We start from the raw sequence: 19462 nt of genomic DNA, 5'->3' as shown, positions 1-19462 counted from the left end.
GCCTCTGAATACCTCCTGTAAACATGCTGTGAATAGCATTGGAGATATCGTATCTCCCTGCCTGATGCCTTTCTTTATAGGGATTTTGTTGCTTTCTTTGTGGAGGACTACGGTGGCTGTGGAGCCGCTATAGATATCTTCCAGTATTTTTACATATGGTTCGTCTACACCCTGATTCCGTAATGCCTCCATGACTGCTGAGGTTTCGACAGAATCAAACGCTTTCTCGTAATCAATGAAAGCTATATATAAGGGTTGGTTATATTCCGCACATTTCTCTATCACCTGATTGATAGTGTGAATATGATCTATTGTTGAGTAGCCTTTACGGAATCCTGCCTGGTCCTTTGCTTGACAGAAGTCTAAGGTATTCCTGATTCTATTTGCAATTACCTTAGTAAATAGTTTGTAGGCAACGGACAGTAAGCTGATCGGTCTATAATTTTTCAAGTCTTTGGCATCTCCTTTCTTATGAATTAGGATTATGTTAGCGTTCTTCCAAGATTCCGGTACGCTCGAGGTCATGAGGCATTGCGTATACAGGGTGGCCAGTTTCTCTAGAACAATCTGTCCACCATCCTTCAACAAATCTGCTGTTACCTGATCCTCCCCAGCTGCCTTCCCCCTTTGCATATCTCCCAAGGCCTTCTTTACTTCTTCCGGCGTTACCTTTGGGATTTCGAATTCCTCTAGACTATTTTCCCTTCCATTATCGTCGTGGGTGCCACTGGTACTGTATAAATCTCTATAGAACTCCTCAGCCACTTGAACTATCTCATCCATATTGGTAATGATATTGCCGGCTTTGTCTCTTAACGCATACATCTGATTCTTGCCAATTCCTAGTTTCTTCTTCACTGTTTTTAGGCTTCCTCCGTTCCTGAGAGCATGTTCAATTCTATCCATATTATACTTCCTTATGTCAGCTGTCTTACGCTTGTTGATTAACTTCGAAAGTTCTGCCAGTTCTATTCTAGCTGTAGGGTTAGAGGCTTTCATACATTGGCGTTTCTTGATCAGATCTTTCGTCTCCTGCGATAGTTTGCTGGTATCCTGCCTAATGGAGTTACCACCAACTTCCATTGCACACTCCTTAATGATGCCCACAAGATTGTCGTTCATTGTTTCAACACTAAGGCCCTCTTCCTGAGTTAAAGCTGAATACCTGTTCTGTAGCTTGATCTGGAATTCTTCTATTTTCCCTCTTACCGCTAACTCATTAATTGGCTTCTTATGTACTAGTTTCTTCCGTTCCCTCCTCAGGTCTAGGCTAATTCGAGTTCTTACCATTCTGTGGTCACTGCAGCGGACTTTGCCGAGCACGTCCACATCTTGTATGATGCCAGGGTTAGCGCAGAGTATGAAGTCTATTTCATTTCTAGTGTGCTTACACATTTCTACACAAGTCTACACATTTCATATGTGCTTAGGCATTGTTAATACCATGTGGTATTGGATGCGCCTCGTGGGGGCATCAATAAAAAAGTCGCAGTTTCGCCTGAAACAAGAAGCATTGGTTGTGATAGGAAATTATTAGACAGCTACGCACGGTAACGTTAGTAGTTTTATCAGCTGCGTAAACTTCTGTAAACATTCGCTTACTAACTAAATTAACAACTACGGTTTCGTGCGCGCACAGGCAGCGCTGAACACAGCTCTCTGGATGACCGCGAGCACTCGCTTTCAGCACGCTGACTCGATGAAGAGCGGCAACAGCTGCGAGCGAATCGCCGTTCGTGCTGCCTCTCGCTTCTGCGCGAACTAGGCGCGCGAGAACACAGCGCACACGAAGCCATCCGCTATTCCGCGTCGGCCGGCCTACAAACCAACCCGCCGCAGGTAGCCTGGGATACATGGAGCGAAAAACCGGCGTCCAGGCGGCGAAAAACGCCCGGCGTCGAACGCTCGCCCCTCGGCGTCCAAAAATTTGACGCACGCCGGCTATCCGGACCGATCGGAAAAACCGACGCCCGGCGATCGACGCCGGCAGAAGTGGCGGGGGTGCCTCTCGTGTTCACCAGGCGTCGCGACGATCGATCTCCCACCGACTTCCGGTAGCCGCCGAACATTTTTGTCTGTTTTTCCTTTTTAGCTGGTGCCTCTGTGGGACCGTCCGTCGCGCGGCCGCGCTGGAGCGACGGAATGTGGGCGTTTGTGCTTGTTTGGACGCGCACTTTTAACGCGATAGCGTTAAGGAGCTCGTGTCGCAGAAAAGCCGGTGTCGTCGGCGTCGGGTGTCGGCGTCGGCGGCGTTGACCGTGAGCGATAAATCACGGCAGGCTCTTCATAAATAAAAAGCAACTTCCAACATTGGCCCGGTGGGAATCGAACCCAGGTCTCCGGAGTGTGAGACAGAGACGCTACCACTCAGCCACGAGTTCGATGCTTCCAAGCGGTGCAAACGCGCCTCTAGTGAATGCGGTGTTGCCTTCGAAACCAGCCGTGGAAAGTTATACTGCGGTGTATATCGGTAATTATGAACATGTAACGTACAGAAGTCACAATTACACGAGTTGCGAAGTGCGTTTCCGCTGCATTTCTTTTGCGCTTTCCGCACATGCAGAGCCATCTTGCGGCAAACACAGAAGACCCCCTCCTCTCAATGTACGGCGCTGCCCCGACAGGAGGCGCGCCGCGCGCGCATTGGGACCGCTGCCAGGCGCGTCGCGGGGCTCCCTCTCCCCTGACGACGCTTCGCCGTGCTTCCGGTTTAGATTACTATCTATCTCTCTGCGCGTGCCGATCACGACGTTTGGCTGGCGCAGATCGTTTTCCCTCCGAGACACCGAGTTCTTTGGTTCGTTTCGTTCGCTCAGGCGCACGTTTCATTGTCGCGCCGAACGCTGCGTTGCTCGACGTTCACCGCGTGATAGGTGGGCGCTAAGTCCGATGCGGGGCGCATCGTAAGTGATTGCTGTGCCGTAGCGCATTGTCTTATACCCCTTGGCGGGTCGACGGGAACGCTGTCGCGTCCCACTCTTGAAGGCGAAGCTTAAGCGTCCTCCAATTTTTGGTATCTCTGCGCGTGAGAAGGACACCATCGATCGTTACAGCCGAATATTGAATGTTTCAGAGCATTAAATGAAGAGTACAAATTTGTGTATACATATTTTTCGTCTAGAAACTGAAGTGACGTGCTCACGAAAGAGATAATTATATATGCGGTGCAGTTTTCTTCCCAACCCTTTCAAAAATTGCAGTTACTGTGAAATATCCTGCTTAAAACCTTTATTCTGCGTAAGTGTTGATTATTACTCGAAATGCAGGAAAATAAGTGACAGCAAAGGTAAACCTTGCCCATATTTACAACGTCAAATTGCAGTAATCTCGGCGGACTCCAATAAGTACACCATGGAAGTAAAAAAAAAAAGAATTGGTGCCGATGTGCTCAATAACATTTCCTCGTTTTAAGAAGTTAACTTTCGTCGGGGGTGATGGGGTATTAAACTCTTTGAATTTACTGGTGACGCCAGCGTCACTATATCCGCCGCGTGGGTGCTATGAGCTATCACTGGCTAATCTGAACAATATTTCGTCTTTTCGCAACTCTTGGTGGTGCTTGATCACACAGATTGCGCTCTTTTCTTTTCCAAGTAGTAGGCTTCCACTCATACTCTGGAACATCGGGGAAGATTGTTGATGGCACCGCATCGTTTTTCGACTGAGGCACGTACATCGCCAGAAATGGCCGGTAGCAAGAACGAGAAAAGAAATTAAACGTACGAAAGCAAATAAAAAAAATGCGCACACTAAATAAAGTAACGTTTATAAATTGCTGACTTCCGCGTCACAGCTTGCACATGCTGTTGTCGGCGTACGTATAGAAAAGGCGACGCTAGCAAAGATAGCATACAAAGGGACAACTGAAACTGCAGCATGCTACGCTAAAAGCCTAATGAAATCCAGAAGGGTACATGGCAAGCTGTATGCCCTGAGGTGAGCGGCAGACGAAACTAATGAGAGACATATGGTGACGCACGGCACCGGGGAGCGTCCAAGGAGTGCACATGGGAAGATACCGAAGGATTCTGTTTCCACGTGGAATGCCGAAAGGCGTGAGAATAGTTTACAGAGAAAGTGGGTGTTCCAGACAAGCCAAGCGTTGGTACGAAGAGAAAGCGCCCACTCGGTATACGGTTGTCGCGGATACAAGAGGTGCGCGGAGGCTGCACAATATCCAAGTGCTCTAGGGACAGCACTGTAACCATGGCAAAGTCATCGAAAGCAGCGAGACTAGAATACAATGATAAGCTCATTACAGCAGTGCAAACGCGTGGCATAATTTGGGATTGTGGTCGCCAGGACTACAAGGATCAGCGAAAGAAAGGTGTGGCATGGGCAGAGATCATCGCCGATATCGGAACCGATCCGGGAGGTAAGTTCACAATGCTGGTACTGATGAAAACAAATTTATATGCGCAAGTGATCACCCGATGATACCACCCTTTGTGCTTTCGGTACACGACCGCGTTGATTTATATATTCGTCGCGCCAACTTATTGCCGTTCTAATTGTAGGATAGTTATATAATTCTTGCGCCCTTGATGCCCCATCAAACTCATTCCTCCTGCTTTCCTGTTGTTGTTTTATTTCTTTTTTATTCCCCTTTATCTCAGTATAAAGTTTTCAAAACCAGTGCGTGATCGATGTGTGCGTGCACACACAGAATGTTTTGGGCGCCAGGACGCGTGTTTGGGTGCAGCAGCTTCAGGCGCTGCTTACACCGCGCGTTTAGATTAGTAACTATTCTAATTTTTCTTTTTACCAAGTTACTTTAGGATCACGCTCGGATCACGCTCGGAACGAGAGCCGCCCATTTCACGCCAAATGTAGCACAAAACGCTAGTTCTTGGAGGAGGGTTTAAAACAGGAACTGACACTGAAGTAAACATCAATAACCACAATTTATTTTTACGCAAAGTAAACGTCGCTGTTGGAGATCCACAAAAGCTTCTGCAACGCTTGCACTCCGCGGTGATCGCAGGTGCCCTCTCACTCAACGTAGCCAGACCCGCCAGACGGCGCAAAGCCAGCCCGCTAAAATGCTTGCAGCTAAATGAAATGTGTAGAAATCGTTCGTAAGCGCCTCTATGAAACTTTTTTTCGAAGTTTAGTCAGTAACAATAAATAATACAATAAAAATTCTGCTTATTCCTTTTTTGCTATCCAGAAGCACATTCGTAAAGTCTGTCAACAATGCGGCGGGCGCGCGGCGGCGTCCGCCCGTTTGTCGCTGCATGTAAGCGAAGCCAGCGAACCGCCGGCGTCGTCCCGCCGCGTCTATTTCCGCCGCGCGATGTTCGCCGTGAAAGAACGTAGGATGCGCGCAGCCGCGCCCCGGAGTAACAGCGGCAACCTGCGCTACACTGCCCCCTTCTAGCGCGCGCACATCTCACCGCCCCCCCCCCCCCCCCCCACCTTTTTCCTTGCGCGCGCAAAAAGTCGGCACGCACCAACCCCGCATTCCTCCATCCCTCCCCGCCTTCCTCCCATGCAGGCGCGAGAAGACGCCGCCGCATCAAGCCTCCATCCTCCTTAGCTCACCTTCCACATGCTTCTCCTCACACGTGCAGCCGACGCCGCGCGACTGCGGGTGCGCTTCCAAGTTGTGCGATCCTTATTTTCTACTAACTTCGTGCATCACCGTGCCTGTGACTGCGCCACAGAACGATGGCGCGATCTTGTCGCACTTGGACTACACAGAGAAATTCACGGTGAAGCCGACGACGACGGTGGAAATTCGCCTGCGGTTTCCTTATGAGTGCTATCACAATAGAACGTGTAAGAAACAACATAGTGTCTTGACTGAGAGAGAGAAACAAATGCATTAATGCGAGTAGCATTCTTCTGTAACTACACCCACCTTGCGGTGTGTATGTGTGAATGTCTGTATCTAACTTCTTCCGTGCTAACTTGGGTCCCTGCGTGAGCGTCACTGGGTATGTGTCTCTTCGATAAAACTTTTTCTCGCCATCTTAGGTCCCGGTTACCTGACACTGAGTTTGTGGCGCTCTTCAATGAAATTTCAAAAAAATCCTTTAAAATTTGTTCGGTACTGGGCTGAATCGAACCCGCGTCGCGTGGGCTCCTCAAGCCAGGTGGTGCAGCCTGTCAAGAGGCAACGGCGAGAGAGGAGCCCGGTTGCAGTAAGTACACGCCTCGTGCATGACGCGTTTCGGCGGTGGCTGCACGGTGTGTCGCTACATTGCTTCAATGCTAATCGCATTGACGCCGACAGTCATCCTGAGATTACGTCTGCCGCAATTTCTTTTTTTATAAAACGTCAGAGAAGTCAGCGTGAGCTTGTGCGTTCTAACCTGCTACTGTATGGTGCGGAAGGTGAAACTGGGAACGAAAGAGGGATGGAGGATTATGTTGACTGTCGTGGAACCAGTTCGCGGTTATCCATGGTTGGTTTATTTTTCAACGCAGTTTTCTGTACCGTGAGCGCTTTTTTTCATCTATTAGGCTGATTGCTGAACGACACGTGCCTCTTTGACTCCCTGATGCCCTAACTGCGAAGTAAATATTCATATAGATATATTAAATAATCCTATTTGCCTTTAACATTTTCACTACTACTACTACTACTACTACTACTACTACTACTACTACTACTACTACTACTACTACTATTTCTTTTCTTCTCGGGTTCTACCACCCGCTTCTTGGCCAACCACCTGTCGGGGATACGTGCCAATGTTTCTAATCATCATCACCATGGTGCGTATGTTCCACATTTACTGAGGTGGTCATCGTCATCGCCGTCGAGGGAAAGAGGGCGAAGCAGCCGCACGAAGGGCGTGCCAGCGCGCTCGCGTCGCATTCGCTCGAGACGAAGCATCGAAGCCTCGGCGGAAGCAGCGATCACTATGCTCGTTCGAGCCCGCGAGTCCCGCTCCAGCGCTGCGAGGGCTGAAGACGCTGCCGAGCAGGCGGCGTCTGTTTCCCGCAGACTTCAAGTTCGCGCGACGTCCGAATGTCGCACTGCTGCGTTCCAGGGCCGCAGTGCGGCCGCCGAAGGCGTTGCTCGCGCTACGACCGAGGCGCCGCGACCCGAGCCGCCGCAACCCGCGGTCGTGGTAGCGGCTGCGCCCGACGGCGTTGGCGGTGGCGGTGGCGGCGGCGGCGGCGCTCCGGCCACGGGTCTCCTGCTGGTGCCGGGCTCCCAGCGCTGGGAGGGTCTCCGCTACCTCGTCTACTGGGGCCTCGTATCGGGACTGCTGGTGCTCGTGCTGGGCCTGGTGGGCTTCATCAGCTTGCCGGCCGTGCGGTGGGCGCCCTGGGAGTGGGGCTTCGGAGGCGCCGGATCGGCATCCGACTCCGCGGCCGAAGGCGGCGACCCCGCGGCTAGAGTCGTCTCTCGCGGAGGCCCCCCGCTGGCGCAGCAGGCCCGGAGGGCGGCTCCGCGGAGGCTCAAGCTGCAGGACGCACCCAGGGTACGCGCGACGTTCGGGGCTCGGCGCGTGCCAGGCGCGCGTGTGGTGGGCATAGGGGGGCGAAGGTTTGGGGGTCGATGCCTTCGAAACGCGCGTAAGACAGCCTCTGGTCTTCACTGCCCTCACAGCCGTTCTGTAGTGTGATATTATTATTATTATTATTATTATTATTATTATTATTATTATTATTATTATTATTATTATTAAAGCCAAGACACGCGAGTCCGCGCACAGTCGGCCGCGTGACACGTGTGCGCGCGCTCTCGCCAGGGCGGCGGAGCGGGGCGCGGTGCGGAGGCGTGCTCGACCCCGGCGTGCGCCGAGCAGGCGTCCCGCATCCAGGCCGAGCTGGAGTACTCGGTGGACCCGTGCGTGGACTTCTACCACTTCGTGTGCTCGCGCTGGATCCAGCGGCACCCGCGCGGTGGCTCCGTCGACCAGCTCCAGCTGGAGTCCTACTCGAGCCGCCTGGCCGACCTGCTCGAGAGGCCCTCGGAGCACGTGCCCGAGATGCAGCGCTTCTTCGCAAACTGCCTCCGGCCGCAGGAGAACCTGTTCTCGGAGATTCGCGCCACCTTCTTCTACCTGCTCGGATTCCAGGTACACGAGGCTTCGCGCTGTCTGTATACCGCTGGGGACAGTGTCAAGTCTGCTGCAACAGTCTGCTGCAACACAAGTCCAGAGATGACTCGGAACGTTGTAACGAATGCCAAGATACTTACTCCGGGAGAGCTGCAGGGAAGGCTCGCCTGCCTGAAGCGCCGGGGTTCGATGCAAATGGAAGCGCAAACTGGTCGGTGGTCGAGATAAGGAAAATACGTTTAGAGTTCTGGCGGAAAAGAAAAGCAGAGTAAAAATGGAGCCGGTGTCGTCACGGCCATATGTATGTACATTTCCCATTGTAATGAAGAGAGATATAATAAATGCTTGACTGCAACAGATGCAAAAGTCGGTTATCCGTGTAGGCTAGGCGGTTACTTGTTGTTGCTCCGCTTCAAATGGAATTGGTTCTGGAAATCGTCGCCTGTTCGAACTATTGGCCGTCACGGGCGCCACGAGTAGGGCCCTGGAAAGCTCCAACGCGGCCACTCGAATACATCGTTAGACTGTTCAGATGGATTATCTAGCGAGCGTGATTAATCCAACATGGCGTATGGAGCAGACGACGAAACGAGGGATCCGCAAACGTGACGTGTGCGTTTATTGCGATAGCAATTACATGGGCACTCCGAGTGGATTTATGCCTTCGGCGTCGCCGTCGCCGTGAGGTTCCGTATGAGTGAAAGCGTGCAATACTGAGCGGGCGAACGCGGTTCGATCTCGCGTGCGCAAGCTAGCAACTCCGCACGGATGTGTGCCCTCTCCTGCGGCGCGCGAGGCAGGGGGGGTGAGGCGAGGGAAAAGGGGCGTTCTTTGGCTGGTACCTCGCCCGCCGCTATGTACAGAGTGGACACAACCGCGGCGTCTACTACGCCGTTGGCCACGCGAATCGCGGACGCCGTGGGGACGCGTTGCCTGCGCTCGTGTCGTGAAAGTGGTTTGCGACGTGGCCGAAGTGCGCGGTCGCGTGGGCCTCATCTTCAAAGCGATCTGCGATGTTTGCAGAGTGCGCGTAGTGCCGGTAGCTTAGTACGCGCTGTGCTTTCGACGTTTCGTACGCGTTGAAGCGACATATGCAAGGAGTTCAATTGGCTCGCGGCTGCTCTCGCGATTCCTTACTCCAGCGTTTTCACAGACAGTTTCCGCTGTCATCGAGCCATGCGTGTTCATGTTTACCTGTGCACGCGTGACACCGGGCTGGTTAATTTAGTTAAAACACGTTGACGGGCTAGTTGGTTTGAATCCATAATAGAACGTTCAAGTGCGGCTGAACAAGGACATAGAAAGAAGCAGACACATAAAGACAGCGCCTTCTCCGTCTAATTCTTTCTACGTCCTTATTGAGTCTCGCTTACGCATTCTATAATTGTTAATTTAGTTAGTAAGCGAATGTTTGCAAGTTTATACGGCCGATAAAACTGCTATCCTTACTTCGTACATCTATCTGCTAATTTTCTATTGCAATCGGTGCTTCGCCTTTCCGGCGGTACAGCGAATTTTTCTCTCATTCCGTCGTCTGCGCCCTCGGCACATGTCGAACGAAAACCAACTAGCCCACCTTCAAACTCTCGTGACTGATTCGCCGGCAACTCAGGAAGTGCGTGTGGACCCGCTGTGCGCGACTAAGCGGCCCGCGCAACTCGACCGGCGCGTGCGACAGGACTGGCCGTACCTGAGCTCCGCGGCGTCCTTCCTGCCGCCGGACGAGGTGTCCTCCAAGATCGGCGCCGTGTTTCGCGAGCTGGGCGTCGAGTCGCTCTTCCGGTTCACAGTGGCGCCGGACCCGGACAAGCCGCGGCTGCGCTACTGGGCGCTCGACGAGCCCCGGCTGCTGTCGACCGGCGAGGGCGACGCCGCCTGGATGGACGGGGCCTTCAAGGCAAGGCCGACGTCACGCGTCGCGTCGAGGCGCGTCCGAACCATCGCGGGCAACTCCGCGCTCTTGTCTTTCTGCCACGACGCGGCTTAAAGATGGGCGACTTCGTGCGCTCTCTAAGTTGATAAAAAGACCCCGTTTTTCACGTTTTGGTTGGCAATGGTCGCTCCTTAGCTGAAATGATGTCAACAGTCGCGCAAGTCTATTTCTATTCTATTTCTATTTTCTATTTCTATTCTATTCTAGTCTATATCTATTTCTTCATTTTTTTAATGATCTGAGTCAGCATCGATGTCAATAAAGTTTACAGGGGTCACATACGCCTGCGTTTTCCCTATAACAATGTATTCGGCGCGGTGGTTGCGTATTGTTGGCCCCTGTAAATTCTACTCAGATGTCAGAGTTCAGCCTGGCGGCAGGTATTCGGTATCCGAAATAGATCGGGTACAACACAACTGAACAGAGAGACAAAGAGTTAGACCTGCACATAAACGGGAAATGTGCATCTTTACAAATCATTGTGATTAAAGTGCGCGCATTTTTACCTATTTACAGCACTAAAAGACGTAAACACACGCAAAAGAAAAGTTGAATAGCACACGACGCACGCCGAGTATCAACTAATGATCAACATTTACGTTCACCACGCGTCCAGTGTTCTTAATGGCCCTTGCCGTTTTTACAGCGCTATAAGTATCTCAAAGTATTCAGACCAACTAGACTACCTTTCTGCATTTACGGAAGTGTGCGTACGAAAGGCTCGCGATTCACTGGAGGCAAATAATGATAACAATAATACTAATAGTGCCTGTTTATAGTTATGGCGAGAAAAACACCTCCAGCCTGCACCACATGGCAAAGAACTTACTCTAGGCAAGACAAAGTATTACATGCCATCGGTTTTGCTGTTCTTAGCCATTTTTTTTACCTTCTGGGACTCTCCTTAATTAAAATTAAATTATGGGGTTTTACGTGCGAAAAACACTTTCTGATTACGAGGCACGCCGTAGTGGAGGACTCCGGAAATTTCGAACCCCTGGGGATCTTAACGTGCACCTAAACCTAAGTACACGGGTGTTTTCGCATTTCGCCTCCGTCGAAATGCGGCCGCCATGGGCGGGATTCGATCCCGCGACCTCGTGCTCAGCAGCCCAACACCATGGGCCTCTCCTTGAGTTAATGGGGAAATTACCAGTACGCATTTTCGGGTGCCTGTACTTGGAGTGCTTGACGTAGTTTGGCCATCGAAACGTTTTCCTGTGTCAGTGCGGGTGATCGTTCGCCGTGCGTCCATCGCGCGCAACCCGTTCCGTCTAGTTGAGCTGTAAGAACCGCGAGGCGTTAAAGACGGGACTCGTCGCCCAAACTGACGGTGACGAGCGCGCCCTCCTTGCGTCCCAACCCAAAAGGCGCTGCTGGACTTCTACGGCAAGTTCTCGGACACCAACGTGTCTCGGCTGGAGCGCGAGCTGAGCGCGCTGATGGAGCGGCCCGAGCTCGAACCCCTGGCGCTGTCTCGGTGCAAGACCATGGCCCTGGTCGACCTGCCGGCCATCGACTACCTGCGGTGGGCGCCTATGCTGCGGAGCGCCTTTGGCACCGACGACATCTTCCCACAGGTTGCACCGCGCGCGAGTTTGCTCTTTACACCGTTTTATGCGTTGCATATTGCAATCACTCAGTTCAGCCCTTGGGCGCGGCCGGGCAGCCACCATTTAACCACGTGACGTGACTTCACGACAGCCGGAGGAAAAGCTGGGCCCCAACTCGCGCGGTCGCGCGCGGCCGCAGCCACCACCCGACTCCCGCTCCTCCCGCTAGGGGCGCTGCGCCGGCGCGTGACGTCACGGAGGAAAAGCTGGGCCCCAACTGGCGCGGTTGCGCGCGGCCACATATTGCGCGGCCGCGCAATATGCAACGCATTCTTGGCTTAACCAAGCTAAGCCTGGCCATTTTTTTAAAGCGAAGCTCTTTCATTGTGCCTTTTTCCGGGGTTCGTCGTCGTGCGCGCGCCGGTTATATATATATATATATATATATATATATATATATATATATATATATATATATATATATATATATATATATATATATATATATATATAATGTCGTCTCCGTGCTACACACACACACACACGCACCTCATCAACATACTCTTCCCGCGACAAGCATTGTACGTCCTTGTGATACAGACAGCTACAGGCCGCAGTTTTTTTGTTTTTTTTTTTTGTGTGTGTGTCTTCATCGTCACTACAACGTGGCACCGAAAAAAAGTAGCGTAGTTGGTTGCTTAATTTATTTATCACGTTCGGCGTGATCGATCATGGCCATGATTGATCAATTGGGTTGTGCCCCCTCAAAGCAGCGCAGCAGCTCTGGAAGACGCTTTAGAATGGTGCGGCGGTGTCCGTATTTATACCGGTTGCGATTTGGTACTAACTCGCGACGCTCCTCGGAAACGTGCTCGTGCAAGTTGGCTTCTCCTTTATATGAGCTATTTAGTGGCGAAGACCGCTTTAACGACCGTTGTATGTTGCCATTTTACCCGTATAGCCGAGATTATTCCCGTCAATACGGAAGGCGTTTTTTTTTTTACTACGTGCCCGCGTGCCGCGTTTCAATGCTTGTTGATTCGATTGCGAGAGGGCGTTCAAGTGATTGCGCCGCCGCGGCAACGGATTAGCCTTCAGCGCCGACAGGATCTCATGCTCCGCGATGCAACGGCGCCGCTGATTGTGATCAGAATTGCGATGTGCGCTCGTTGGTTCAACGGATCAAGGCGAGCGTCTTTAGGGCAAGCACCACGAGGATACGGCACATGTGTCTCGATGTGTTCTTGTTGTCTTTTTTTTTTTCGTTATGAGGCTCGCGTTGACTGGTTGCCACATCCAGCACCCGGCAGTTGTGCGACAAATCTGGCATTGTAGCGTTGTAAAAAGACGTGTCTCAGACATAATGACGCTCGGCTGTCATCTTGGAACGCATTGCCTCCAGCTTATGGCCGTGAACCCTCGGATTTCAAGTTGTTGCCAATCGGCCGCATTCTGCGTTCGCTTTCGACATCAGCCATTTACACGCGCAGTACTGCAAGTGACTCGACGCACAACTACTATTTTGACGTCGCTGTTATTTCGGATATGCAGAAACCCTCGCTTTTATGGGCGCCCACATCGCGCAAATGTTTCGTGTCAGACTCTGTTCCGAGGAGGGAGCTTATCGCGTGCACTGTCGTGGATTTTCTTGCTCGTTCAGATTCGGTGATGGTGCCGTCGTTACTCTAATACGGGTAGCTGTTTTCCCGCGTTCGTGTATTGCGATGAATGCGCGCCACAGTGCCTGCCGTGGGGCTTTCGGTAAGCCCTCGGCCCCACAGCAGCCCGAGCTCACGTTGGGCCCGAGTCGTAAAAGTTTATGGCCGGCAGGGACGCATTCCTGGATAAACACTCGATCGCAGCTTGCGCCTGTCTTTTACGACAAGCGGCTCTGGGACACGCAATCTTATTAAATACTAGGTTGCATTACGGTAGAGTTGCGCCCACGTAGTACTTCGCGTTCTCCTTTCCGTCGCCAGTTGCATGGACCTTGGTTTCTTCACGAGATTTTTTTTCTTGTGTGTGTAACGTTGAGATTACACGTACCTATGGATTAGAGAGCAAATGAGTGCAGCCGGTACAGCAGCTTAAGATAAAAATAAAAATAAAAAGTGGTTCGGCGTAATTTGTAATGCGTAGAGCAGATAACCGATGGTCTATTAAATTACGAGTAAGAGAACGGTTGACAAGGAAATTGAAGCGCTGTCAGGGACGGCAGAGAATTAGGTTGTGCGATGAGGTTAGTAAGCTTTCACAGGCATATAATGAAGGGACTTAGGTGGCAGTAAGGGAGCTGACGGAGAGAGAGATGCCAAGGGTGAGCCTGCCTGCTTCACTAAAGTATAGCATGAGTGAGAGAGAAAGATAAGGATCGAGATGAAAGTGTTTGGCGCGTATAAAAAAAGTGGAGAAACATTTATACGAAGGTTGGTCATGGTAGAAAATGGAAGGTAAAATGTGGATAGGGAAAGTGAAAGGTTGGAATTTAAAGATAGGAGATGGGCCTGAGTGCAGGACTCATTAAATTCACAAACAGGCAAATGTTTTCTTCTCACCCCCCCCCCCCCCTTTATTTTTCACGTTGAAGTCAGTTGACGCGAGACTCGCTCAGGGAGTCAATCGTCCCGCTGCACACGTAAATTATGCTTATGATGAATACACCACCTCTTACATCGAATTGCGTGTTAGTTTCTGTTTCGGTGAAAGGCGCGGCTATGCCCCCGCCTTAGAGTGGAGGCCATACTGACCCATGCGACGACGCGATCCTCCGATGGCAAGTGCGGTTGAACGCCAACCGTAGGACAGAGGGCCTGTGCGTGATCCAGCGCTGAGCTGCGTTTGTCACGTTGATTACGTGACATCTTCTGACAACAGGCAGTGCGAGCTCAAGTCCTTCTGCACCAGGATGCCGCCCGTAAAGATACACTGGGAAGGGAATTGCAGAAAGTACAAGGTTCGTGTATTCCTTGCAGAACAGCGGAATAATATCCAAGCCTAGTGTCACAGTGCGGGGCGGATAAAATACTGCTTTTCTACTAGTAAACAGTTCTAGTATAGGTAACGCTTCTGCGACAGCACAATGGCCGCACTTTCCTAGAGTGGAGGCGTGGTATAAGACAGAAAGGTTTCACTAATTGAATATTACTGGTGACACCGGCTTAGGCCCAAACAATGAAACGTTCCTTTCCTTCGAGCGCTTCCTAACCTTACGTGAGGCCTCCTTACAGCGAAGGACCGATGTAGGAAGCAAGCATACTCTGAAAGCTCCCTTCACCCGTCCTCACGTAAGGAGCGGTTGCCGCCACGCCTGGGTTCGAGATTATCTCTTAAAAGCTTTAGGCGAACACCCGAACACCACTATTCAATAAAAAAGGTTGTATCGTCGCACAATCTTTAAGTTGATGAGCTAATATAGAGAAGCATGGACGCTTTTTTCTAATTTTGTTTACTAAACCTAAAGAAGTAGCGCATTACAGTGCAAAACTTGATGTGCTCCAGCAACGCTGGCACGCCGGCGTCGTGCAACGCCTAGCAACGCCTAGCAACGCCTAGCAACGCTTCCATGCAGCACGCGTGACTGAAACGAACGTGCCTGGCGAAACGTACCGTGCTCGCCCTTCTCCGAAGGTGGGCGACAGCGCGCATGCGCAAGCAAACGTCACGTGGTTAAGCAGTGAGGCGAAGCGCTCGTTCAGGGCCAGGAGCGGCGTAAGGACGCATGAAGGTAGCTTTGGAGCTACCTTACGCTGAGGAAGCACCAAGGAAGCCTTCACCGAGGGCCCCTCAGTAAGGAAGCTTTCAGAGTGACATAAGGTAGCCTCACCGCAATGAAGGCTTCCTTAGTGAGGTAAAGGAAGATTTCATTGTTTGGCTGCTTATGCTGAGGAAGTACCAAGGAAGCCTTCACTGAGGGCGCCTCAGTTAGGAAGCTTTCAAAGTGACATAAGGTGGCCTCACCGCAATGAAGGCTTGCTTACTGAGGAAAGGAGGGTTTCATTGTTTGGCCCTTAGTCTTCCCGCACCATCTCACCGTGACGTCTTGAATTTGTTACAGCGTCTACCCCAAATTTTTGCAGCAATGTTAAGGAACCGTTGCATAGTCAGCGGTTCCTTAACCTATAACCTTTGCTGTGCAGAATCTGCTTAAGACTAGAAATGCGTACTTCGAAATTCGCGTCGCCAGACTCACGTATTGGCGCTAATGTTTCGGCTCGGTATTCAGGGAAAGGAATGTGATTCGTTAGGGAGTTCTCGATTTTGCGCACTCAAAGATTGGGGACGCAATGCGCCGGGTTTGCAAAATGAATGTAGATATCTGTACAAAAGAAGCAAAAGGGCTACAACGGGACGATCGTGGCGCCTTGGGTGCGCAAAGATCCCTTTGGGTATACCCAAGGTCGTTTGTGTGCGCAAAATCCAATTCTCTTCCTCTTGACAAACAGCCCATAGCACAATCGAGTCGATATCGCCCGCGAATACGCAATTCGAACACCGTGGCGTGCGATAGCGCGCACCTTTCTCGCGTGCGACTGGACGCGTCCGCCGGTGGCGTCGTCGTCCCAGGACCTGATCAAGCTCGCGTGCCCCGGCTACGTGCTGGGCCTGTTCAACCGGGGCTCCCTGCCGCGCGTCACCGACCTGCTCAACTACGTGCTGTTCCGCATCGTGGCCGCGCTCAGCCCGTTCATGGCCAACGCGACGCTGCGCGACGCCACGTCGCGCGCTTACGCCACTTCCGGCTCGGCGGCCCCGCTGACGCCACGGCAGCTGTGCGTGCGCCTGCTTGACCGCTTCGAACCCGCGGTGCCCATGTACCTGGCGGCCAACATGTCGCTCGCCTACCTGGGCGCCGAGGGGGACGTCCAGGACCTGCTCGAGGGACATCTGCAGGCACGTGATGCGCCGTGTGTACGGGCCTTTCTTTCGTGGCACGGGAGACGCCCACCTTTCGGTCGGTGGCAGCTGCGCGTATGTTTTATCCCTGAAGCTTCGTTCAACTCGCTCGGCACGTGCGTAGCCCAGTCCATTAGCGAGCGTGGCATCGCCCGTCGAAATTCTCTTGTAATGCACCAACGATTAATCAATCGTCAGTGCTTTACAAGAGGAGTACGGCGGGCCCAGATCTGTAGAGAACGCGACTCCGAGGGCCATGGATTTCCTGGGCGTAACTTTACAGACCACAGCCGTCTCCTTGTGCCACGTTCTCTACTGTGGCGCTCGGTACCGTTGATACATGCTGCGCCGTTATCGCGAGCACTTCACACATTGCGCTGAATACCTGTTGGTCGAAGACCTTGCCCTGAAGAGGTACTGCATGGAGTTACGCTTCTGCGTGCGACGTAGGTTTTCGAAAGGCCTCAAACCGCTGCATCTGGGATTTCGCGTTGCGAAGTGGGCTCGCCATCTGCTGCCTTGCACAGTTCTGCGCGTATTTACGTCAGGTGTCCAAGAGCGAGGATCATTTCGGAACCGAGGAAAACCACCGGTTAGATTCAGCTTGAGAGCCCTGTCGCGCTATAGCGCGACGACCGTGCGTCGCCCATCCTGAGCGCGGCGCGGTTGCCGCTGGCATTCACCAGGTGGTCTTCGAGAAGTACGTGGACGAGTTCTTCAAGTCTACGGGCGAGTTTCGGACGTCGGCGCTGCAGGCGCTGCGCGACATGGGCTGGGATCTGGTGCGGCCGTCGGCCATCGAGGACGAGTCGTTCCGGCGCCAGTACCTGGACGGCCTGTACACCAACATGCCCATGTCGCCGCTGGCCTACTTCTACTACTTCTGGCTCAAGAAGTCCGTGTCACGCCAGCGGCGCGGATTCGGCGCGTCGCCCACGTCGGGCAGCGGCGGCGGAGAGCAGCTGTGGAGCGGCTGGTCGGGCGGCTTCCTGTCCACCTACCCGCGACTGGCGCCGCCCTTCCGCCGGCTCGAGATCCCGCTGCCGGTGTTCAACATGGCGCTCGGCGACGACCCCTCCGTGCGGCACCTGCAGATACCGCGCGTGGCCCCCCGCGTCTACGCCGCCCTGCTGCGCTTTCTCTACCACAGCGCCCTCAACGCCAACGGCAACAACAACCTGACCGAGGCGACCGAGGACGCGACCGCCATGTTCCAGCGGGTGCGCGCCTGCGTCGAGGAGCAGTACGCGCCGCTCAGGTCGCCCTCCCCCTCGCCTTCCGCCTCGACGAGCGGCGCCGAAGCCGACGCGGGCCCCGCGGCTTCGTCGTCGGTGCAGGACATGCTGGACGTCCTGTCCGTGGTGCCGGCGTTCGAGGCGTACCGCGCGTACCTGACCGCCGACTTCCGGTTGCAGACGGCTGCCGACCTGAACAGTCGACAGCTGTTCTTCGTCTACTACGCGGCGTCGCACTGCGCAGACGAGACGGTGGCGCCGCGGCGCGGTCGCAGCCCGGCGAGGCTCCGGGTGAACGGACCCCTGCGAAACATGCCCGAATTCGCGGACGCCTTCAAGTGCCCCGTCGGTTCGTTCATGAACCCGACCAAAGTGTGTGCCCTGTGAAACGCGGCGCCGGGCGAGACTGTCTTTGCCGCGTTTGGCTGTTTGCGTGTATGTGCGAGTCATTGCGCTTTCTTTTTTCTCTTAGTTTGTTTCGACGAGTGTCTACGTGAAAATTTCGTGCATTAATACACCGTGTTCTAAGAAGACTGAATGTTTGCGTTTTTCCCTGTTCGTGTATTATGTTTCGGATACTTCTCGGCGCTCATTTCGCAGGTGGTTCTTTCGATTGCGCTGAAACTGAAACTGCCGAATTCGCGCGTTTTGATGATGCCATGTGTTCGGAGTGTGTGCCGTCAAGAGCGAGGAGATACTTCGAGCAGGAAGCTGGACTTGTTTCCAGATTAGTTTTCTTCTTTGCTTCCTTCTCCCAGTTCCGCCCCGCTTTCGCCCTCCGCAAACTGTCGCGCTTCCTTTCGCCGGGTTTCCGGAAATTGTTTCCCTGCCATGTTCCGGCCTCGAGAACCCAGCTGACTGAGGTGCATTATCCTTGGTGTGTTTTTTCATGAAGATACGAACATTGTTCGGGTGTATTCGGCCTTTCGCAGCGACGGGTTTTGCGCGAGCGTGCGCGCAAAATGAGGTTTCTTGACGATAGAACGCGTCCTAGCGGTTGTTTTGAAGTGACGCATTCGTGCGCTATGTTAACTTCGCATAGATGGGCCGACTCATTGCTTATGGTCGGGCGCTCCATCTCCTGTGACGCATACTGCATTTACTGTTGCTAGACGATACATTTTGGGAACGGCCCTCCTATAGTGTTCATTGTTCGTATAGTTCGCTAAATAAAGCGCCTGCGTTTTCTATTGCCGGGCATTTCGTGCGGGCCTGTAAGAGACGCTAAACCAGTTGAAAACTAACGTTCTTTCGAAAGTGCGTTTTGGTTAATGTTGCTGCAATAAACTGCATTATTCAAAGAGGAAATAAAGGCAAACTTTGCATAGTGGCTCAGTAAATGTTCATCTTTGTATCCTTTAGAATGCAACGTATTCTCTCTGCAGGCCCTGCCTTTTATTTTTTCCATCTGGTTTTATTTTTCTTTCTGCAAGCTATTCGCCCAGGCCCACGGCATCCTGGACTAGGGACGCCGCCCACCTCGGACGATTTTACCGTCTGCTCATTTCTACTAATAAAAGTTTATTCCTCCTCCTCCTCTCCGGGCTCTGCAGTTGTTTTCAATCCCTGTATTGTTTTCGCTGCTGCATATGTTCGTCGACTCCTGCTCGCTGCCGTTGCAGCTTTCGTCTACCAGTGACGTGGTATAGCGGAGACCTGCGATATCTCCTTTTGCCGGCGAGAACAGTGGCTGCTCTGAGAATACGGGCGCGCGGGTTTTTATGTTTATACTGATCTAGCCTCTATATAGTCCGTTACAGGAGTTGGGACATTGTGCGAGGTCACACACGTAATTTCCGCTCACAGTTGAGATTCAACAAGAGAAGC

At 52.5% G+C, this 19462-nt stretch overlaps 2 protein-coding genes across 2 annotated transcripts in view; both read left to right on the top strand.

The window, feature by feature from the left end:
• The window catches only part of LOC135919237 (LHFPL tetraspan subfamily member 2a protein), a 158997-nt gene that overhangs the window by 112233 nt on the left and 27302 nt on the right, over positions 1 to 19462 (top strand). The window lies entirely within an intron of this gene.
• On the top strand, positions 6753 to 18967 carry LOC135919236 (neprilysin-11-like). Its single transcript, XM_070536859.1, has 5 exons — positions 6753 to 7439; positions 7710 to 8039; positions 11325 to 11534; positions 16071 to 16397; positions 17087 to 18967. Exons 1-5 carry the CDS (start codon positions 6873 to 6875, stop codon positions 18020 to 18022), a joined length of 2370 nt encoding a protein of 789 aa, XP_070392960.1. The 5' UTR covers positions 6753 to 6872; the 3' UTR covers positions 18023 to 18967.

This window comes from Dermacentor albipictus, chromosome 4, assembly GCF_038994185.2.
Source record: "Dermacentor albipictus isolate Rhodes 1998 colony chromosome 4, USDA_Dalb.pri_finalv2, whole genome shotgun sequence".
Taxonomy (NCBI): Eukaryota; Metazoa; Arthropoda; class Arachnida; order Ixodida; family Ixodidae; genus Dermacentor; species Dermacentor albipictus.
This window is presented reverse-complemented; position numbering and strand designations above follow the sequence as displayed.

Coding starts and splice junctions, on each gene's coding strand:
- LOC135919236 (XM_070536859.1), top strand. CDS start 6,873: ATGCTCGTTCGAGCCCGCGAGTCCCGCTCCAGCGCTGCGAGGGCTGAA. Junction 7,440..7,709: donor AGCTGCAGGACGCACCCAGG/GTACGCGCGACG, acceptor CGCTCTCGCCAG/GGCGGCGGAGCGGGGCGCGG. Junction 8,040..11,324: donor TCTACCTGCTCGGATTCCAG/GTACACGAGGCT, acceptor CCAACCCAAAAG/GCGCTGCTGGACTTCTACGG.